The sequence below is a fragment of the Gouania willdenowi genome, unplaced genomic scaffold (assembly GCF_900634775.1).
Source record: "Gouania willdenowi unplaced genomic scaffold, fGouWil2.1 scaffold_412_arrow_ctg1, whole genome shotgun sequence".
NCBI classification, from domain to species: Eukaryota; Metazoa; Chordata; class Actinopteri; order Blenniiformes; family Gobiesocidae; genus Gouania; species Gouania willdenowi.
Window position 1 is genome coordinate 32,484 of NW_021145173.1, and position 23,036 is coordinate 55,519.

A 23,036-nucleotide genomic window follows, 5' to 3' on the forward strand; every position below is an offset into this window, starting at 1 on the left:
TCCAGCTGCTGGAGGACAACATCATCAGCTTTGTTAAGGCTGAACTCAAACACATGCAGAAGATTGTGGATGGAGATGATTCAGAGTGCTCAGAGAGTCAGATGGAGGGTGAAGATGAGGAGCAGAGGAGGAGCAGGGAGGCCTTTCTGAACATCACACTGTATTTCCTGAAGAGGATGAAGCAGGAGGAGCTGGCTGAGCATCTGCAGAGCAGTAAGAGCATGTGAACATCTTCACTGTGAGGAACATCACATGAAGGACACAAAGCTGGCTTTTCTTTTTGAAAACACAATTCAATCAGTCACATTTAATCTGAGGAACCATCCAGACTGAGAACATCACACACTTTGATCTCCAATGTTCAAACCTGCTCTGACTTCTCCACTCTAACATTAAGTTTGTCTTCATTCAGGAACAAAGGCTCATCGATACCAACGTGAGCTGAAGTCCAAGCTGAAGAAGAAGTTCCAGTGTGTGTCTGAGGGCGTGGCTAAAGCAGGAAGTCCAACCCTCCTGAAGGAGATTTTCACAGAGCTCTACATCACAGAGGGAGGGGGTGGAGAGGTCAACCAGGAACATGAGGTAATACAGATAGAAACAGCATCCAGGAGATCAGACACAGCAGAAAGAGCCATCACACTAGAAGAGCTCTTTAAAGCCCCTCCTGGAAGACCTCGACCAATCAGGACAGTGATGACAAAGGGCGTGGCTGGCATTGGGAAAACACTCTTAACACACAAGTTCACTGTAGACTGGGCTGAAGACAAAGCCCAGCAGGAGGTCCACTACACATTCCCACTGACCTTCAGAGAGCTGAACGTGCTGAGGGGGAGGAGCTTCAGCTTGGTGGGACTTGTTGATCACTTCTTCTCTGGAAGCAAAGAAGCAGGAATCTGCAGCTTCCAGGACTTCCTGGTTTTGTTCATCTTGGATGGTCTGGATGAGTGTCGGCTCCCTCTGGACTTCCTCAGCACTCAGACCTTGACTGATGTCTCAGAGTCCACCTCAGTGGATGTTCTGCTGATAAACCTCATCAGAGGAGAACTGCTTCCATCAGCCCTCCTCTGGATAACCACACGGCCTGCAGCAGCCAATCAGATCCCTCCTGAGTGTGTGGACATGGTGACAGAGGTCAGAGGGTTCACTGACCCTCAGAAGGAGGAGTACTTCAGGAGGAGGTCCACAGATGAGGAGCAGGTCAGCAGGATCATGTCCCACATCAGGACGTGTCGTAGCCTCCACATCATGTGCCACATCCCACTCTTCTGCTGGATCACTGCTACAGTTCTGGAGGACGTGTTGAAGAGCAGAGAGAAGGGAGAGCTGCCCAGGACTCTGACTCAGATCTACAGCCACTATGTGGTCTTTCAGAACAAAGTCAAGATGGTGAAGTTTGATGGAGGAGCTGCCACAGATCCACACTGGAGTCCACAGAGCAGGGAGATGATGGAGTCTCTGGGAAAACTGGCTTTTGAGCAGCTGCAGAAAGGAAAGCTGATCTTCTATGACAGTGACCTGACAGAGTGTGGCATGGACCTCAGAGCAGCCTCAGTGTGCTCAGGAGTGTTTACACAGGTCTTCAGAGAGGAGAGCAGCCTGTACCAGGACAAGGTGTTCACCTTCATCCACCTGAGCCTTCAGGAGTTTCTGGCTGCTCTTCATGTCCATCAGACCTTCATCAGGTCTAAAGTCAACCTGCTGGAACATAAACCACTGAACCTTCCCCATATTGGAGGTCAGCCTGACTTAAATCTTCTCCACCAGAGTGCTGTGGACGAGGCCTTACGGAGTCCAAATGGACACTTGGACTTGTTTCTCCGCTTCCTGCTGGGTCTTTCACTGCCGACCAATCAGAGGCTCCTACAAGGCCTGCTGACACAGACAGGAAGTCACTCACAGACCAATCAGAGGCTCCTACAATGCCTGCTGACACAGACAGGAAGTCACTCACAGACCAATCAGAGAACAGTTGAATACATCAAGGAGAAGCTGAGTAAGAGGTTGTCCACAGAGAGAAGCATCAACCTGTTCCACTGTCTGAATGAAGTGAATGATCACTCTCTGCTGGAGCAGATCCAACAGTCCGTGAGATCAGGAAGTCTCTCCTCAGAGAAACTGTCTCCTGCTCAGTGGTCAGCTCTGGTCTTCATCTTACTGTCATCACAAGAACATCTGGATGTCTTTGACCTGAAAAGATTCTCTCCTTCAGAGGAAGCTTTTCTGAAGCTGCTCCCAGTGATCAAAGCCTCTAAGAAAGTTAAGTATGTGACTTTAGAACATGTCTTTAATTCTGTCACAGACAAACATCTGTAAGGTTTCTCTGATTCTTCATCAGACTGAGTTCCTGTGGTCTCTCAGAGAGAAGCTGTGCAGCTCTGTCCTCAGTCCTCAGCTCTCAGTCCTCCAGTGTGAAACATCTGGACCTGAGTAACAATGATCTGCAGGATTCAGGAGTGAAGCTGCTGTGTGAAGGACTGAAGAGTCCTCACTGTAAACTGGACTCTCTCAGGTCAGTGGGATCACATGTTCCATCATTTTTCTGTTCTTGGTCTCCTCACTTGTTTCCTGAGTTGTGGATGTTTTTCTGAATCCAGTCTGTCAGGTTGTGTCATCACAGAGGTGGGCGGGGCTTCTCTGGCAGCAGCTTTGAGCTCCAACTCCTCCAGTGTGAGAGAGCTGGACCTGAGCTACAACCATCCAGGAGACTCAGCAGTGAAGCTGCTCTCTCAGAGACTGAACACTCTGAGGTGAGACACATCACAGCAGCTCATCACATGTTCACATCAATCCCCATCACATGTGTGACAGAGAGCTGTATCAGAGGAATGTGATGAAGGTGTGAGAGGTGGGACACTAAAGGAGGAGGACTGGGACAGGTTAGAGGGATGAAGGACAGAGATAAGAAGGTAGTGAGGAGTGAGGAGAGGCTGATGGAAAACTATGAGGAGCTGATAAAGGAATGACGGAAGGAATGAGAAGATCAGATGAGGTGGAACCAATCAGTGAGAATTGTGTTCATACAGAAATATAAATATATCTTATGAAAATATATTTTAATATTTTCTCTGACACAAGTTATCAAGTCAAAAAATGAGGAATGAACCAAAAGGGAGGGAAGGGAGCAGGGAGGAGAGATTCAAAGTAGTAAATGTAAAGTGTGGGGAAGAGTTGATTATTTTAAAGTGAGAGTGAGATGTGAAGTTGTAGTTGTGTATATTGTGCTTATTGTGTTGTGTAATCAATCCAGTCTGGTGACCAGTGTGAAGCTTAGGTATAATGGTGGTGGCTGTGGACAAAGGGAAGGAGTGAGTGGTAATACAGGTATTTAGGATCAACGTGTCTAAAGTTAAGCCCACAATGAGTTTTATCCCACAGTCTAAGACATGCCAGTGCATCGTAGACCGATGTATGTGCAAGAACTACTACTGCAAACCCAAGTGCTGCCCTGGACCCGAAAATGCAGCCAGGCTAGCAGAAAGAGGGGGGGCCAGGGAGCCCAGACAACCCCCTCATGGATGAGCAGCCCTCCAGACGCCCCTGAGACCCCAAGCCGAGAGGCAGCAACCGCCCCCCACACACACATCCGAGAAAGCACCAAGGAACCGAAGACCCTCCGCCCCGCCATACCCGATTGCACCATCCTGATGTATTTGTACCCATCCATCAACAGAGGAGCCGGGCCGCCACCCGACAGGCCCAAATATGTGATCCTACCCACCTTCCTGTTATGGTGCCTCTCTATTCCCCAATTGAGAGGAACTTCCCTATCCCCTGTGTGAATGTGTGTGTTTAGTAAATGTATGAGGTGCAATTAAAAGAAAGGGGATGGAGGGGAGCGGTGCTCCCCATCCAACCTTTGTGTATATATGGGTATGTGGTGCAAGAGCTCCGGAGGGTGGAAGTGGTGGTCGCACCGTCTGGGGGGTTGTGTGTTCAGGTGTGATTAACATTGGAGGGATTGGTAGGGTAACTTGAGGTGAGAATGTCGCCCCAGTGCCACTACTCAGTAGCACAGGCGGCCATCTTTGCAGATCATTTGTGACTTTATCCAGCAGCGGATCTAGGTTCAGTTTAATTAATTCATTTAAGTTTGGTGATATATTTAAGCCTAGATATTTAATTGTGTTTGTGGGGGAGGGGTATTGTGGGTTTTGGCTTAATGGATTACATGATTTTTTTGTTAAAAGGGAGGATTGACGATTTTGACCAGTTATTGGAATAGTCTGATAGTTTAGAGAAGTTGTTTATTAGTTTAAATACTTCCTCTAATGAGGATGGGGTTCTTCCAAATAGAGTAAAATATCATCTGCATAAAGATTAATTTTGTGTTATGAGATGGATGAGTGGATTCCTTTAATAACAGTATTCTGACAAACAGCTGCTGCGAGAGGTTCAACGAATATTGCAAAGAGCAAAGGTGAGAGTGGGCGACCTTGTCTGGTTCCCCTCTGCAGTGTGAAGCTTTGGGATGTTATTTTGTTTGTGGTTACTGAGGCCTTAGGTTTAGAGTATAGGGTGGAGATCCATTGTATGAATGATTCTCCAAAGCCAAATATGCCAAGGACAGCAAGGAGGAACGACCAGTTGACTCTATCGAATGCTTTTTCTGCATCAAGTGACAAGATTATTGTTTTCTTTTTAGAGTTCTGTGCCATGTTGATCAAATGAAACAGTCTTCTAACATTGTCTGTGGAGTGTCTATTTTTAATTGACTGTACTACTTTCTCTAACCTGGAAGTGAGTGCTTTGGAAATAATTTTTATGTCTGTGTTAATTAGCGAGATGGGATGGTAACTTGAGGGTAACATGAGGTTTTTGTCTGGTTTAAGTAGTAATTTAATGTTTGCTGTATTCATGTGGCCTCCTACGTAACCTTTATTTTTAATCTCTGTTACTACTCTGAAAAAGAGCGGAGCCAGCATTGACCAGAAATGTTTTAGGAATTCAGCAGGGAACCCATCTGGAACTAGTGCTTTGCCTGTTGACATGCTATCCAAAGCATTTTGTAGTTCTTGTAAGGTTAATGGTGAGTCTAAGGTGGTTTTCTGATCTATGGTGAGCTGTGGTAGGCTTAAGTTATGAGGAAGGTTTTAATATCTTCAGGGTCAGGGTTTAAGTTAGATGAGTAAAGATTTTGATAATAATCATGAAAAACCTTATTAATGTCCTGAGGTAAGTTTAAAGTTTGACCTGAATTGTCAGAAATTGCTGCTATAAAGGAAATTTCTTTGTTGTGTTTGAGCTGATTTGCTAAATATTTGCCTGATTTATTAATATAATCAAAGTTTTTGTATAGCAATTGTTGCAAAATAAAAAGTTTTGTATTTTGTATTTTTCTGAACAAAAGTCCTCAGGAATTGTTAACATTAGATTCACTGAATATCTGGAGACACATAACATCCTAGCTGATGAGCAGAATGACTTAAGAAAATGTAGGGCCTGCATTGATCATATTTATGTTTTATCATCTGTGCTGAGGTCCAGGCTGCAAGAGGGAAAACCAACATTTGTCTTTTTGTTGATTTCCAGAAGGTTTTTGACTGGATCAACCGGGGTCTTTAATGTATAAATTCCTGGATTATGGCATTACTGGTACATTCTATGATGATGTCAAATCACTCTATAAAGCCCCAGTTGCATGTGTGAAGATCAATGGTTTAAAAACTGGTTGGTTCTCCACCACTTTTGGTGTAAAACAAGGAGATGTGTTGTCTTTGTTTTCCCTTTATATAAATAATCTGGTAAATGAAATTATGGAAGCTAATCTGGGTATTTGTATAAATAACTGTATTTTCAGTCTTTTATTGTATGCTGATGATATTATTTTTCTGGAAAATTTACACAATATGTTAAATATTTTAAATACATGGTGTAAAAAATGGAGACTGACTCTAAATGAAGATAAAACACAGATCATGTATTTTAGGAAAAATCATGACTTGAGAAGTAATTATAAATTTATATATGGCCTGTCTTAGTTTATACAAGTTCATACAAGTTCCTAGGATTGATCTTTAATGACTTTATGAGTTTTCAAGAGGGAACAAAGTTTTTGGCTGAGTCAGCAGGAAGAGCTTTGGGCTGTGTGAGAACAATGACGATAAAATACAGTTGTCATGTTGACAGTTGTTACTGTTTTATTTTGAGGTTTTGGGTCGACTCTCAATACAGTATCTACTGACAGTTCTTTTGGTTTTATGTGATATGTTTTTATTTGGTTTCACTGTTTGTTTTGTGTGTGTGTGCGTGTTTATGTTGCTTTTTATGTAATATTGTAAATATTTGTATTTAATATTGTCATTTATTATTGTAATGAAAATGAAGGCGACCCCAGTCAGAATAGTTCCTGCAATAAGTCAGGAGCTAATGGAGCTCAATAAAATAAAATGAAATGAAATTAAATAATTTTTATTATTATAATTTTTAACAGAAAATACACATTTTAAAATCCCTATATATTTAATGTTTTTATTTGTAAATTTATCACACTCTCTCTCACGTACCCCCTGCAGTACCGTTGTGTACGCCTAGGGGTACGCGTACCCCCATTTGAGAAATACTGTAATAAATAAGATTTTAGTTGACTAAATCTGTTACAGATATAATCGACAAAAACATAAAGCATTAGAGTTTTTTTTATTTTTGAAATATTCAGTTACTGTTGATCAACCTGATATATGATGGTATTAATGTTTGTAAACACAGACAGATTAGATGTGATCAATACGTTTGATCACACGATCACATGAGTTCTGATTGAATTTCAGCCGAGGTGACCAAATAGTGTAATTATACATATATATATATATATATAATAGTGTATAGTTTAGTTTTTATTAGTCAGTGAAGATATAAATATAACTTGATATAGTTTTTGTTAACATGTATTTTTATTAAATTATTCATTGTTTAGTTATTGTCACTTTAAAAACTTTAATCAACAAAAACTATGATAAAATGTTTAGTCGACTAAATGAACAGTATAAAGTGCAAACCTCCATCAAGCTCTGAACCTCCTCTTCACAGATATGATCAGTTATCAATGATCAATGATCCTGATCATGGTACCATGATCATTAACACTTTAAAGGCTTGGAACCACATTTATATCTCATTAATAAACATCCAGTAGGTCACAATGTATGGACACACACTTTAAAAAAAAAGAAAATAAATCAATGAAATGCATAATCTGGATCTGATCAGGATGAAAATCAGTGGGATCATTGATTAACCAACCCAATATACTGTAACTGAGTCACATTTTATACAGATCCATCAATTACAAACCCAGATATGAATTATAACGATGATGAGAGATAGACATTTTTTATCTTTGAAACTGATCAGAATCAGTTCATTGATCAGGAGTCCCTCTGGCAGCAGAAATCTTTCCTCCTTGGTGGAGGTAATAAAGCAGATGAAGTGTACGGCAAAGGTTTAAATCCTGTCAATAATGTGATGATTATTATTATTATTATTAATAAATGAATGTCTTTCTCCCACAGACTGAGTTTCTGTGGTCTCTCAGAGAGAAGCTGTGCAGCTCTGTCCTCAGTCCTCAGCTCTCAGTCCTCCAGTGTGAAACATCTGGACCTGAGTAACAATGATCTGCAGGATTCAGGAGTGAAGCTGCTGTGTGAAGGACTGAAGAGTCCTCACTGTAAACTGGACTCTCTCAGGTCAGTGGATCACATGTTCCATCAACATTGTCCTCACTGCATGAAAACTGAGATTATCCACCCTGTGAATGTCTGATAATTCCTGTAAACGTCCAGGATTATCAGCAGTTTACTGAGAAGTCCCCCCACCCCCACTGTGAATGTTTTTCGATAATTAGCATTTCAATGTCCAGCCTGCCTGACTGAAACTAACCAACCATTGGAAGAAACCACAGACAGTTCAGAAGTAAAATCACCTGTGATTGGACAGAAAGTCCCTCACTCATTGGTCACCGTTGGGATGCATGGCCATATGCCTCTCCCATTTTTATTATAATACAAATAATAATAATTATAATATTAATGATACTAATAATTATTATTGCTAATATTATTTAGTGAGAACATCACAATAACAGTTTATTGAGAATAAGAGACACAGGAGGAACATAATGAAAGTAGAGCTTTATTTATTAAAAATAAAACAAACTTTACACTGTGTCCCTTTGTCTGGGTCACACACTAAAACTTGAACTCTTGGCCGCTTCAGGGTCATAAAAAGATGGAGCAGGTCTTTTGGGGGGTGGTCCATAATGCAGTCTTTTGTGGTGGGTTGCTTGATATTTGGGCTCATTTTCCAGTTTGTTCTGTAATGTTGAACACAGAGCAGAAAGCTCCAGGCTTCTGAAGGATGGAGACCATAATATATATAATAATAATAATCTGTAACCATGGGTAGCCTTAATGTGTCATTTGTGGCAATGCATGGAGGCTCCTGACTGCTGGTCCATTTATATTCTAGTTTACAAATGACAATTCGCGTACCCCTAGGGGTACCGTACCCCACTTTGGGAACCTAGGTTCTATGCTGTTAACACAACAAAATATTATGTGTGTGTGTGTGTGTCAGCCGTTTTGTTTTTCCCTCCAAAATGTCACATAATAAACCACAATGTACAAAAATACTAGGAATAGATGAAGCTTTGCTCTGTGCACATGCTCTGTGTAACATCTGTTCTGTTAACTTTATAAATCTGACCCTCTTCCTCCTCTGTCTGCTGTGAGCTGAACCTTTAATGGCTTCTGTTCGTGTCCAAAGGTCTGGATGACTAAATGTGAAGTTCTTCCAGACTGTCTCATAGTATGTCTTACATGATACTGGGAAAAAGAAAGGCAACAGGCATAAATATGTATAATAATAACACCACAAACAACAAAACAGATTATTTTCCAGATTAAAGTTACTTACATATAAAGACTACAGTGTCCACTTTACACTAGTGTTGTGTTCAAGACCGCACTATCCGAGACCAAGACTTGCCCGAGACCAGAATGCACCGAGACCAAGACAAGACCAAGACTTTCGGGAGCCGAGACCGAGTCAAGACCAAGACCGAGACAAGCCGAGACCGAGACCAAGACCAAGACCATAAACATTATTTTTTTTCAATTTAAAAAAATATATAAATAAATAAAATTATGACAAGGTTCAACAGTTAAATAACATCCTCTCTTTAATTTTAGTTTATTTTAAATACATTTGACGGACAAAAAAGGTGCCTGCAAAAAATTAACTAAAATATTAAAACTACTACTGCTACTGATAAATTCACAATTATTCTACATATTTGAAAACAATATTTTTATGTCAGCTGAATGTACAGCAAGTGTTTAAAAGTATTTCTGCCAAGAAATAATGATTCTTGATTCTGATTCTTTCAGTTGTGCAGGTCAACAGGTCACAGATTTCATAAGATATTTTTTTTATTTGAAAAAGCCTTTACACAGGTTATTTTTATTAATTCACTTAGTTGATATAGTTTAATTTGGTTGCTGTAATATAACTAGGATATTTAATTAACAAAGGTTTCCAACTGTAACTGTAAAAGTGAAACTTTCTGAAATAAAACTACAAACAAGTTGTCAGCAGTCTAAAAAACATAGAGCTACAGGTAGATGTGAAACTAAATAAAACAAACTCAAACACTGGAAAAGTCATGTGACAAATTAATCAATAGTTATTGTTGAGAATTATTATTATTATTCTGGATACAGTGGAAACAGAAACTATAAAAATAATTATATTGTGAACCTGTTTATATTGTGGGGAACATATTATATACATACATGTAATTGGAGTCTAAAGCCACAAAAAAAACACCACTTTAAAAAGAAAATAGACTAATATAAAACCTCTTTAGTTATTTGAGTCATTCTGGCTTGTGCTATTCTGCGGCGATGACGCGCTGGTGACGACATAATCCAAGATGGCGGCGGCCCGGACTAGAGCCGACATTATGTAATAAAGCCTTAAAAGACATGGATATAATGAAAAGAGTGGATGGACAGATGCATAAACATGCGGACTTTCACACGGACACACACGGACTTATTAAACACACACGGACTTATTAAACACACACGGACCTCAGTAAACACGGTAAACGGAACAGGCTTCACCGCTCGGCTGGCACTAGGACCCAGAGGCGGAGTAAGTGCATCCCCCGTACTTCACAGGCTGTAATATCATCAGTTTATCATTTTACCAGTTGTTAGAGCTACTGTCTTTACCAGGGAGATAATATTTATTACTGGTGATTGTTTTCTGGAGTTTTACTGGGATTTTTACCGGTGATTAGTTCATTTCTCCCTTGCGCTCCGCGGTCCAAACTGACACGTAGCCACACACGTATGAGTGTCACACACGTCACTCAGTCACATTAAGGAAGGTTGTGGTCATTATAACAGGGTGGATTAAATAATGAATAAAGGATTGTTTTATCCCGTTCTTCTCCGTGTTATTATCACATTATAAAAAAGTTTAAAAATAGCAGGAATTAGTGCTGGTCTCGAATGGTCTTGACGGAAAATCCCGAGTCCGGGCAGCCTGAGTCCAAGACAAGACCGAGTCAAAATGCTTCAGAGACCGAGACAAGACCAAGACCTTTAAAATTTGGTCTCGAGACCGGTCTTGACCACCACAACACTACTTTACACATGTCTGGACTTGTAATGAGAGTTTACATCAAAGTCACAGGTGAATTATGGGACGAGCTCAGTCTGTCACAACAAAGAAATAGTGTCAGATACATACATTTATTTATTCTATTTTATATTAAAATCTTACCCTAGTATGTGTTCATAACACTTTTTGTTTCCCTCTGAGTTGTGTAAAAAAACAATATTTAACTGCAATAAATCATTTTATCACTCTTTTCTTTCAAGCATCAAATATGTAAGTCTTAAAGTTGTATTGAGCTAATCTAAAGCTAATCAAAGTGTATAAATCAAACTACATAGAACAGTAAAACATATTTTAAACACATGCTCATATGAAACAGAAGCTAACAACAGAACACGCTACACATGGCACTGTCTGCTAACTTACTACTGTTCATAAAACTTAACTCTTATCAAACTCAAATATCAAAACTACAATGTCATGAAACTCTTTATTTGTTAGTAACCTATTTCTGACATATAAGCTGTGTTTCTGACTATAAACATACCTGAAAAGAAGAGAAATGATCACAAATGTGATTCAGTCTGTTTCCTCCATCAGGAGCATTAGTAGAATGAGGAAAACAGCACGTGTGGGGGCGGAGACAAAACCAATCGATCCCAGATAGTCTAACCCAGAACACTCAGTGGATCACAGATAAACAACAATAACAATAAAGAGACAAGCAAATCATGTGTATTTAACACTCTTTTAACACTTTTAACTGTCTTTTAATATTTAACTGGTATTTAAATATTTAAACTTGTGAAAAATTACAACAAAAAAAACGCAAAAATAAAAAACAACACAAATACACAATAACTCCAGAGGGGTATTCCTTAAAGGTGGGTTAACAAACTCTGAGTCTATCCATAAACTCTGGGTCAACATACCCCGCGATGGAAAACTCTGGGTATCGGATTCTATTAAAGCTGGTATGAAGTGGGTTAATCAACCCTGAGTATGTAAACCTTGGGTTACTTACGTGCACGCGCGCGATAAAAAGCTATCATCAATGGATCAAAGAATACTCAAACTGCCATGACAACCAAACAGAAGAGAGTGATTTATTCACCCTGATGGGTGAAATAAGCCGGTGTTTGAGGAATATGAGCCTGTTCTAAAGGTGCGTTCAGTCTTCAGTGACTCTAGTAGTTTAAATCACTCGTAATTAGTCACACTTTTTGGTCACTTCATCACTTTATTACTTCAGTGACGTGACGAGCGGTGAATAATATGAATAAAGTGTGTCTGAGGAGACGTGGTAGCTGCATAGGATGTCTGCATAGAGAGCCCTCCTGTTACACTGGATATAAAGACAGTAAATGCTGCTTTATGTCACATCATTTATATTGATTCTTAATGTAATATTGTCACCAGAGTCATCTCAACGTCCTAAAAAATGTCATAAAAAAACACTGAAGCGGGACGTGAACCCACGTCCTATCGTTTGCAAGAGCAGTGTCACACTTCACTGCATCATACCTTCAAAGATGTATGATCTACAGACCTAACTGTATAACAATATAAAACAACAAACGAGCCTTAAAAGTTGATTTATTTAAATGATCATCTCCTCCTTTATATTGTCCACAGGTTTTTATCCAGAGAACTTTACTACAGACGTCAGTAGATGTTTTAATGCAGATCAACCTCTCAGTGACTTTCACTTAATGATCTACATCGACAACCCTAACCCTAAATTACCGTTATCACAAAAAAAAAAAAAAAAAAAGACGTAAAGCAACACAACATTAGTAATGAAGTGAACACGTATGTGGTGTGTGATGTTACTAATGTGTTTCAGAGAAAAGTGTTAAAGTTTATTAAACTGTTCAGAAACGGTGTTCAGGGTTTCTTTGATAAAACCTGCCAACGACCAGGTTTAGTTCACAGACAATGTTGCCCGGGTAACATACTCAGAGAAGAACATACCTCGCTTTTTGGAATGGGATACTCAGAGATTCCTTCATTTGAGCCTGAACATACTCAGAGTTTGAACATAAACCGCTTTATGGAATACCCCTCAGAAATCATGCATTTTATAGGAAAAATACACAAAAGAACAACAGAAATGCACAAAATGTCTCATAACATAAGACAACAAATATACACAGAGTGACAGAAAAACATACACATTTACTATAAAAACTCTTTGTTGTTTCCACATGCATCCCTCGGTCTATTTTTATGAGGCCCCCAAAGTAAACGTACAAAATGGCAGAAAAACAAAAAACAAAAACAAGAATACAGTATAAAAAAAAAAAGAATTCCACATTACAGGAAAATACAGTAAAAGACAAGAAAAACATAGCAAATACTTCAAAAGCTGTACAAAACTACTACAAAAATGAACCAAACAACAACAGTAATACACAAAATAACTCACAATAAAAACAACAAAAAAACACAAAAAGACAAGAAAAACACAAAACATGACTGCGAACCCATAGTATTAACAAACAAGCAAAATCACAACAGAAATACACAAAAGTGACTTTAAAAAACACAAATTGGCAACACAAGTACATATTATGACTCCAAAAAACATACATTTTACAGTAAAAATACACAAAAGGACAAAATAAATGCACAGAATGTCTTTCCTGTGTTAACGCTCAAATTGGTCATTATTCTAAATTCGGACTGGAAGTCACATTTACCTAATTCAGATTTAAATTTAATTCAGAATAAAATGTATTAGGAATTAAGTGTTTACAAGGTCAGTTTGAAGAGGAATTAACTTTTATTCTGCTTTAAAGAGGAATTAAAGCTCCATACAAACATGTTGGCTCTCAGAGACTTGTGTGTCTTTACAGTGGAGACAGTCCTGATTTACATTTATATAGATCACAGTATGGTCATTTACATGTGAAAACCTTACCCAGTCCTAGAAGCTGGGGGGAGACTTTCTCACCTTGTGCTGTGAGTTTACGACAATTCCTGGCAGTTATCTGAGCTGACTGGAACTTCCTGTTTACTCAGAGTTAACAGTAATTTACAGTGACGGAAACTGACGGAAATCCCACTTTTCATGCAGTGCCTGGTCCTCGTCTTCTCACTTGTTTCCTGAGTTGTGGATGTTTTTCTGAATCCAGTCTGTCAGGTTGTGTCATCACAGAGGTGGGCGGGGCTTTTCTGGCAGCAGCTTTGAGCTCCAACTCCTCCAGTGTGAGAGAGCTGGACCTGAGCTACAACCATCCAGGAGACTCAGCAGTGAAGCTGCTCTCTCAGAGACTGAACACTCTGAGGTGAGACACATCACAGCAGCTCATCACATGTTCACATCAATCCCCATCACATGTGTGACAGAGAGCTGTATCAGAGGAATGTGATGAAGGTGTGAGAGGTGGGACACTAAAGGAGGAGGACTGGGACAGGTTAGAGGGATGAAGGACAGAGATAAGAAGGTAGTGAGGAGTGAGGAGAGGCTGATGGAGAACTATGAGGAGCTGATGAAGGAATGACAGAGAAGATCAGAGGAGGTGGAACCAATCAGTGAGGATTGTGTTCATACAAAAATATAAATATATCTTATGAAATTACATTTTAATCTTTTCTCTGACACAAGTTATCAAGTCAAAAAATTAGGGATGAACCGAAATGTGAATTATTGACTGAAAACTAAAATGAATTTCCAACTCTGAATGTTACTAACCACTAAAATTAAAACTATGCAATTGTATAAATCAAAACTAATGCTTCAAATAATCAATCAATAAAAGGTAGGGTAGGGGATTTTTTCCAGATACACTTTTTAAGTTTTTGGTTGAAATTTTCTTAATGTTCTGACAGAAATGAAGATCTTATGAGCTCTGAAAAAGGAACAAAGAAAATCCATCATGTGTAGCAGCTGTAAACCTGTACAAACGTTGACCAATGAAAAAAGATGGTTCGTTTTTTATTAACCAAAACGCATCATTGGTGACGAACTTAAAACAGAGTTTTTAGTCATGTTTTTTAACATACAGTATATAATGATGAAGTTTAGTGTTTACTTACTGCTGAATGAGACAACGTAGTTTCTACACAATACAAACAATGAGCTTAGATCCACTTCTGCAGCAGCAGTGCTAATGCATGTGAGTGAGACAGAGCACAGAGGGGAGGGGGGTAAGCTACATTCAAATTCATGCTAGCTTTAAAAAAAAAAACAATATGTATGTTTTTAAAATGTTTTACATTTATTTCAAACTGTAGACTTATGTTATAAATATCATTGTTTAACAATTGTTAGAGTTTTTGAGCTAACTCTGGTGTTCAGTACCTGAGATTTCATACAGAGAGACATAGTCAGAGGTTTTGCTGAATCAATTAATCAATGTATTAGAGATGAACAGAAAATGAATCAACAAGTCATAACAAGTCAATAGAAGAACAGACAATCATCTAAAACACAGCTGTGGTCCTCAGGGTCTTCTCACTCCCTGGACCCCAAACATAGATTTATCAGTGTTTTTATATATTTATAAATCAAATGATCAGCTCCTTGTAATTAGTTAAAGATGTCATTTATTGGTGATTTAAAGCAATACAAGTTATGTTTAAGATTTATTGATTTATTCATTATTATTGATCATTTAGGGGTCTATGGTGTCTGTTTATTTAATTTATTTAGGTATATAGAACATGAGTTGTTTAATGTGTATTAAGTTTAATTTTAAAATATAATTATTCTTATTTGTTAATGATTTAGACTTTGTGCATTTTGGGTCAAACTGACATTTTAGTGTTAATCTGATTGTCTTGTTTATATCTGATTTGTCTCTTTGTTTACGTACATGGTTGTGTTATTTTTAGATTTAGATTAAGTTGAAATCAGATGTTTATTTATTTATTTTATTTATTCAGTTCATTTCCGACATGAAACTGTTTGTCTTTGTTCTGAAAATGACAGCTAACAAGTTGATCTGAATATATTTTATGAATAGATTTATTGAGTATAAAGATATATAATTATAGTATTACACACAAAAAGAAACCATGAATAATAATCTATTCTAACATTTCCTCTCTTTACACTGTTTAACAGTGTGACTATATAAAATTATGAATAAGACAAAATATTTAATTCAGACTATGTTTAAAATGTTTATTAACTTTATTTGGAAATTATAATATCAGGTTTCTCAATGTAATGTTGTTAATTTATTTTATAGTAATTTTTCCTTTAATTTTATTTCAAGTTATATTCCTATTTTGTTTACCATTGTTAGAGTGGGCCAAAACTTTTATTTAACTTTATTACATTTATTTGGATTTACTGTTAGACTATGTTTTAATATAAGAAAAAAGTTATAAGTAGAACAGAACAGAATACAAACATGATTTGTGTTTAAATTGAATATACACAGTAAACTTGAAATAAGCCACTTATATTTATCTGTACAAACAATAACTGAATACATGCTCATCAAAATTAATCTTATAAAACATCACATGATTACAAAAGGTGTTGTAAGAATTATTCAATACAGATTTTATAATTTCTTTATTACATACAACCACATAGTGTGGTGAGTCTATGATTGCTATGTAGTGTGTGTGTATTTTATTTTAATATCACTTCTCTTTCCATGTGAATGTGAAAACCCACAGCAGGAACCTTAACTGATTGATTGAATGATTCTTATTTCTTAGTGAGGAAAAATACATTCACGGTCCTGCCTGCCCACAGCGACCAATCAGGAAATGACTTTCAGAAATTAAAATCAATCTTTATCAAATTTATATGGAAGCTTTTGAAGCACAAACGACAAAAAATTGATTATGATTTTTTTAAATATTTCAAGTTATAATTTCTATCTAATTCTATCCATGTCTACATATGTATTTATCTATCTGAGGATATAAATACACATAAGGGTTTTAGTTGTGAGATTTTTAGAACATAAATAGAGGAAAATGACAATATTTTACACAGTTGTAACATAATATTCAAACTGACAGAGATTATTAAAGAAGTGAATAAAAAAGTAAGAAAATAACCCAAAGAACTGTAAAGTAAATCAAATCATTAGAATAAAACAGTAATTAGAACAAAACAGAAATGTAACCAGGTGTTATGTCTACTAATATTTATATAGATTAAAAGGGAACAGATATGTGATTGTATTTATGTCTTTATTTTCTCTCTAAAGAGTCCTAGTTAAATCTATAGACCACGTACCATGTACAGTTCAGCCCCCCCACCTTTGATTAGACGTTTTAGGTGGTGAGGTTGTTTTTATAACCTCAGGTGATCAGCCACTGTTCTGCATTCTGGGCCAGGGTCTATACAGTATATATGATTCCTCAATATATGAAATAATGTTATCCATGTCTGTTATTAAGATCATTAGTTCATTTACCTTTTAACTAAAAATATGACTTTTATTCAAGCTACAACTGTAAAGTGTTGGGGAGTGTTACAAAAAAATAAAGTCAATCAACTCTATTCATCAAGAGAAAGAAAACAGTATGAAATCTATAAGTATGATATCCAAAAGTTATTCTAATTGTCATTTCAAAAATATCAACGTATGATCAACAAGAAAAAGTTTTTAGTAATTCCTTAAAAAAAAAGATCCTAAACCATCTTAAATTACAAATATTTAAAGAATTAAACAAAAACTGGTATGTGTGTAAGTTTGTATGTATATGTGTATGTATGTGTGTATGTATATATGTGTGCAAACAGCTATCCTTCTATCACATGATCACTCACTCAAAGACACGCCCACTAGCACACTCACACTCACAACACGTTTCTCCCATACATACAGCATGACATCATCCTTATTCATTCACCCACACATACATATATGGGTCGGGACCCCATGTGGGGTCGCCTGAAAATTCTGAAAAATTGTAATAGATTTTTGATTTTTTTCAATTCTTCTTCACAGTCTTAAACAACTGTATGTTTATACTGTCACTCTGTGAAATAGTAATTTATTTCAAGTCAAATGCAGTAAAAAAATAAATAAATAAAATAAAATCTGAGCTCAAACATGATCAAAAACTAACTCTAGAAAAAAATGTCTTTGGGGTCGCCAGAAATTCTTGAAATCAAAATGGGGTCACGATCCAAAAAAGGTTGAAAACCACTGAACTAAATACAGTTTATTTCACTTATTTACTAAATGAGATGATTTAAAACATGTGTTATCACTTATTAATTCCATCATTTTGATCTATAGATGTTATTAAATAGTTTTCTATGTAAATGGACACCACAGTGGATCGTATGGTTTCTTTAATTGTTTCTATGATAATGTTGTAGTCAATGACTTTTGATCAGGCCATTGATGACTGACTATTGTCTAAAGTCTACACTCTGTGTGTGTGTGTGTGTGTGTGTGTGTGTGTGTGTGTGTGTGTGTGTGTGTGTGTGTGTGTGTGTGTGTGTGTGTGTGTGTGTGTGTGTGTGTGTGTGTGTGTGTTATTAGATATACGCCCTCCCTCCGAGAAATTACCAGCCGCCCCTTTAAATTGTTGCAAAAATATGTCACAAACACATTATTCAACAAACCATTAGTCATTAGGTTATTGCAGTTTTTTTCAATCTTAGGGTCACGACCCCATGTGGGGTCAGCCTGGAATTAAAATGGGGTTTAAATGTCTAGCAACTGGTTAAAAAGTCGGTAAAAACTGATTAAATTCTATTTTTAAAGTTTTTTGAAATATTGTTTTTCAAATACACAATACAAATACAGTAAATATCAAATAACTGTATCCTCTATTAACTTTCTCAAATAAATAAATCTAGTTCAAATAAAATACAAAAAAATAAAGTTTATATAAGAATACTAGTATAGTTTCCAGGTGAAAAAAAGTGTAAATATTAAAATTTACAGGAGGGGCAAACAAGATGGTTCGTACCCAGGGCCCAAAATGTGGTGCTACGCCCCTGGTGCACACTCACAGCCAGGGTCTGTAACGCACAGACATCATCAGTTCTCAGATGAATATATGCACTATTAGCTAAATAGTGCATATATTTAGCTAATAGTCTAATCTATAACAATGCAATAGATTAGATCAGCTGACATGAACCTGAGTCACTGCACCATCTATGTTTATGTCACGTGACTCCAAAATCCTTTTATGCACACCACAAGGAAATAATCTGACTATTTAAACGTTATTTAACAACTCTCCACATCCATTACACACAGAACACACAATCATAATAACACACTCCATCTCCATCACCACCACCTTGTAAAAATACTGTAGTGTGACGTTAAACTGTATGAATAGATATGAAAGTGTACGGTGGCACCATGCTCTTACTTTGAGCTGCAGGGAGGGTTGCCATGGTTACAGGTGTCCAGATGTGGAGGTGTGCTCTGGGGGCGTGGAGATAAAGTCTCTCATGAGGGGATGAATGTCCAGAGAGTTCAGAATCTGTGTGTGGGTGTGTATCAGAGAAAGGTGTGTGAGTCTTTTCTGGGTCATGGTGCTGCGTACCCATGTCTTCAAAAGTCAACGTGAACCTGTGTTGATTAGTCCTAAAAATAATTATATTCAAATACAAAATACACGTAATAGCCTACGTGTGTCAAAATCATTTCCCAAAATATTCATAATGAATTTATAAATTGTGCTAAATATTTTTCATAGGCTACATTTAAACACCTACATTCTCACCAATAGGGGGAGCTGCAGCACCCCCAGCACCCCTACTTCCTGTGGCCCTGCTGAATATTCAGTTACTGTTGATCAACCTGATTTATGATGGTATTACTGTTTGTAAACACAGACAGATTAGATGTGATCAATACGTTAGATCACATGATCACATGAGTTCTGATTGGATTTCAGCCTAGGTGACCAAATAGTGTATATATACATATATATAATAGTGTATAGTTAAGATCAGAGGAGGTGGAACCAATCAGTGAGGATGAAGAGAGGAACACTTTGAAGGAGATGAAGAAGGTGAAGCTGTTGAAGACAAACCAGTAGAAACATGGAGAGCTTGATGGAGATGGCATCAGGTTTCTGAGCAGCACTTTGGACTCTTTAGGTGTGTAAATCACTGCCTGTGTTTGCTCCTGCAGGGCGGACCATGGAGGAGAGCAGTGGATCAAAGCTGGTGTGAGGAAGTGTAAGTGTGTGTGTGTGTTCATTCAAAGTGTCCTCATGAAGCTCTGAGTGAATGAACATGTCAGTGATACAGAGAGAATGAAGCATCACATGATCAACTGTTGTTTCTTTGTGTCTCATCAGATTTCTGTCACATTCACCTCGACACAAACTCCATCAACAGAAAACTCAGACTGTCTGACAACAACAGGATGGTGACATGTGTGAAGAAGGAGGAGGAGCTTTATCCTGATCATCAGGACAGATTTGATCACTACTATCAGGTTCTGTGTAGTACTGGTCTGACTGGTCACTGTTACTGGGAGGTGGAGTGGAATGGAGATGTTTCTATAACAGTGAGTTACAGAGGAATCAGTAGAAAAGGAAACAGTAATGATTGTTTGTTTGGAAATAATAATCAGTCCTGGAGTCTGAGATGTAACAGTGGTTTTTACTACTTCATTCACAATAACATAATCACACATACCTCCTGTCCCTGTGGTTCCTCTGGTAGAGTAGGAGTGTATGTGGACTGTCCTGATGGACGTCTGTCCTTCTATGAAGTCTCCTCTGACTCTATGACACTCATCCACACCGTCTGTACCTCCTTCACTGACACTCTGTATCCTGGGTTTGGGATTTGGTCCATTGGTTCCTCAGTGTCTCTGAGTCCTCTGTGAGACAGACAGACAAACAGACAGACAGACAGACAGACAGACAGACAGACAGACAGACAGACAGACAGACACAGATAGACAGACAGACAGACACATAGACTGACAGACACAGAGACAGACAGACAGACAGACAGACAGACAGACAGACAGACAGACAGACAGACAGACAGACAGACAGACAGACATACACTTAGAAAGACAAACAGACACACACATGAACAGACAGACAGACAAACACACACACAGAGACAGACAAACACAGACAGACACACACAGCTACACAGACAAACACACACACAGACAGACAGCCACACAGACAGAGAGACAGACAGACAGACAGCTACACAGACAGAAACGCAGATAGACACACAGACAACACATACAACATAGACTGACAGACACAGAGACAGACAGGTAGACAGAAAGACACAGCTACAAAGAAAAACAGACAGACAGGCAGACAGACAGACACACAGAGACAGACAGACACTTAGACAAACAAACAGACACACAGACAGACACGCAGACAGATAAACAGGCAGACAGACAGACAGACACACACAGCTACACAGACAGACAGTCACACAGACAGGCAGGCAGACAGACACTGACAGACAGACACACAGACACAGCTACACAGACAGACGGACAGACACGGACAGACACTGACAGACAGACACACACACACAGAGAGACAGACAGACAGACAGACAAACAGACAGACACACACAGCTACACAGACAGACAGACACACCGACAGACAGACACACACAGCTACATAGACAGCCACACAGACATAAAGACAGACAGACACAGCTACAAAGACAGACAGACAGACAGACAGACAGACAGACAGGCACTTAGACAGACACACACACAGACAGGCACTGGGACAGACACACACAGACAGGCACTTAGACAGACACACACAGACAGACAGACAGACAGACAGACACACACACACACACACACAGACACCGACAGACAGACAGACACACACACACACACACACACACACACACACACACACACACACACACACACACACACACACACACACACACACACACACACAGACACCGACACACAGACACTCACAGCTACACACACACACACAAACACAGAAATACAGATAAAAAGACAGACAGACAGAAAGGCAGGCAGACATACACACACACACACACACACACACACACACACACACACACACACACACACACACACACACACACACACACACACACACACAGAAATACAGACAGACACACACAGACACACAGCCAAAACAGACAGACACACAGACAGAGATACAGACAGACATGTCTATGAGTCCTCTGTGAGACAGACAGACTAAATGGCCGACTTCCTGTTTGGTTTTGGGCGGGGTCATAATGTAACTTTTTTGCTCATCTTGGGGTCAATAATACATGTAAATTTGATGTGAATCAACTGAAAAATAGCCAAGATACATCATTTAGAATGTGAAAGAATTTCCAGTGACATTATAGGCCCCTCCCACTGATCACAGCCTGTTTTTTCTTCATCACCCATCTTATAACATTCATCCAACACTATTTTGAAGTCAACATGATATATTGTCTTTCTGCTAGAGCTGTTAGCGTCAGACGCTACTAAAAGTGGAACCCTCTGAGAACACAAAGCATGAGGTCACATCTGTCTCATGTTCTTCTTCTCCACAAAAGTGAAACTGTTCCTAATTCACATGTTTTATTATGAATGATGATAAATGTGTACAGAATAAAGCAGATGATGTTAGTCCATCACCTGAGGATTATAGAGGGGATATATTTTCTATCAGGCACAGTGAGACAGGCTGAAATCATTTGTATCTCCTGTTCTGGTCCACAGTCCTGTATCACCATGTGTCTGTGTTGAGAATGTCTGAATAAATGCTATGAAGTTATGATGATCAACAGAGGCTGAATAAAAAAATACACCAATATCTAAAGATCAGATCTCCTGTGTAAAGGAAAGTGAGTTACATCAACAACTACTGTTGGCAGTGCTGCAGTAAGTTCATCAGAACATCATTGAGTGAAAAAGGTGGATCTGAGTCTGACAGTGTGTTCAAATGTTCACAGTGGTGTTGATTTTACTGTATCACAAGTTGGACACATTGATCTAAAGACTGAATTACAGTGTGTTTGAGTCTAGAACCCAGAGAGTATTTAGCTAATGTTTAGTTAGTAGGCTGGTCGTCTAGCAACATTACACTATCATAGAAAAACGAGAATATATGACATTGTCAAGCAGAGCTATGAATACTATTAACTTGAGCAACACTTGATGTACAGAATAGCTATTTTGCTCAGACTGTCTTTTTAGTGTTAATCTACTGTCTGGATTATATCAGTTTTGTCTCTGTTTACGTACATGGTTTTGTTGTTAGATTTAGATTAAGTTAAAATTAGATGTTCTGAAAATAACATTTAATTATCATATTTTAAAAAAGAAACCATGAATAATTATCCATCTTTGACAATCAAAGCATGATCGTAACAATCCACATTTAGTTTTAATAATAAGCTAAACTGATATCTAAACACAGAATTGTAGCTCCGCCCTTCATGCTCACTCCCACAGCAGGGGATACATATTCTGTTG

At 38.2% G+C, this 23,036-nt stretch overlaps 1 protein-coding gene across 1 annotated transcript; it reads left to right on the top strand.

The window, feature by feature from the left end:
• Positions 1 to 11: 11 nt before the first annotated feature.
• Positions 12 to 20,509, top strand: LOC114460159 (protein NLRC3-like; the record flags this gene model as incomplete). The annotated part of the gene is made up of 9 exons (XM_028442199.1): positions 12 to 213; positions 335 to 350; positions 432 to 1,910; positions 1,965 to 2,261; positions 2,336 to 2,509; positions 2,595 to 2,712; positions 7,618 to 7,682; positions 19,710 to 19,756; positions 19,879 to 20,509. Coding segments are annotated over 9 exons (2,934 nt in total), but the record flags the coding sequence as incomplete, so codon positions are not given.
• Positions 20,510 to 23,036: the final 2,527 nt, after the last annotated feature.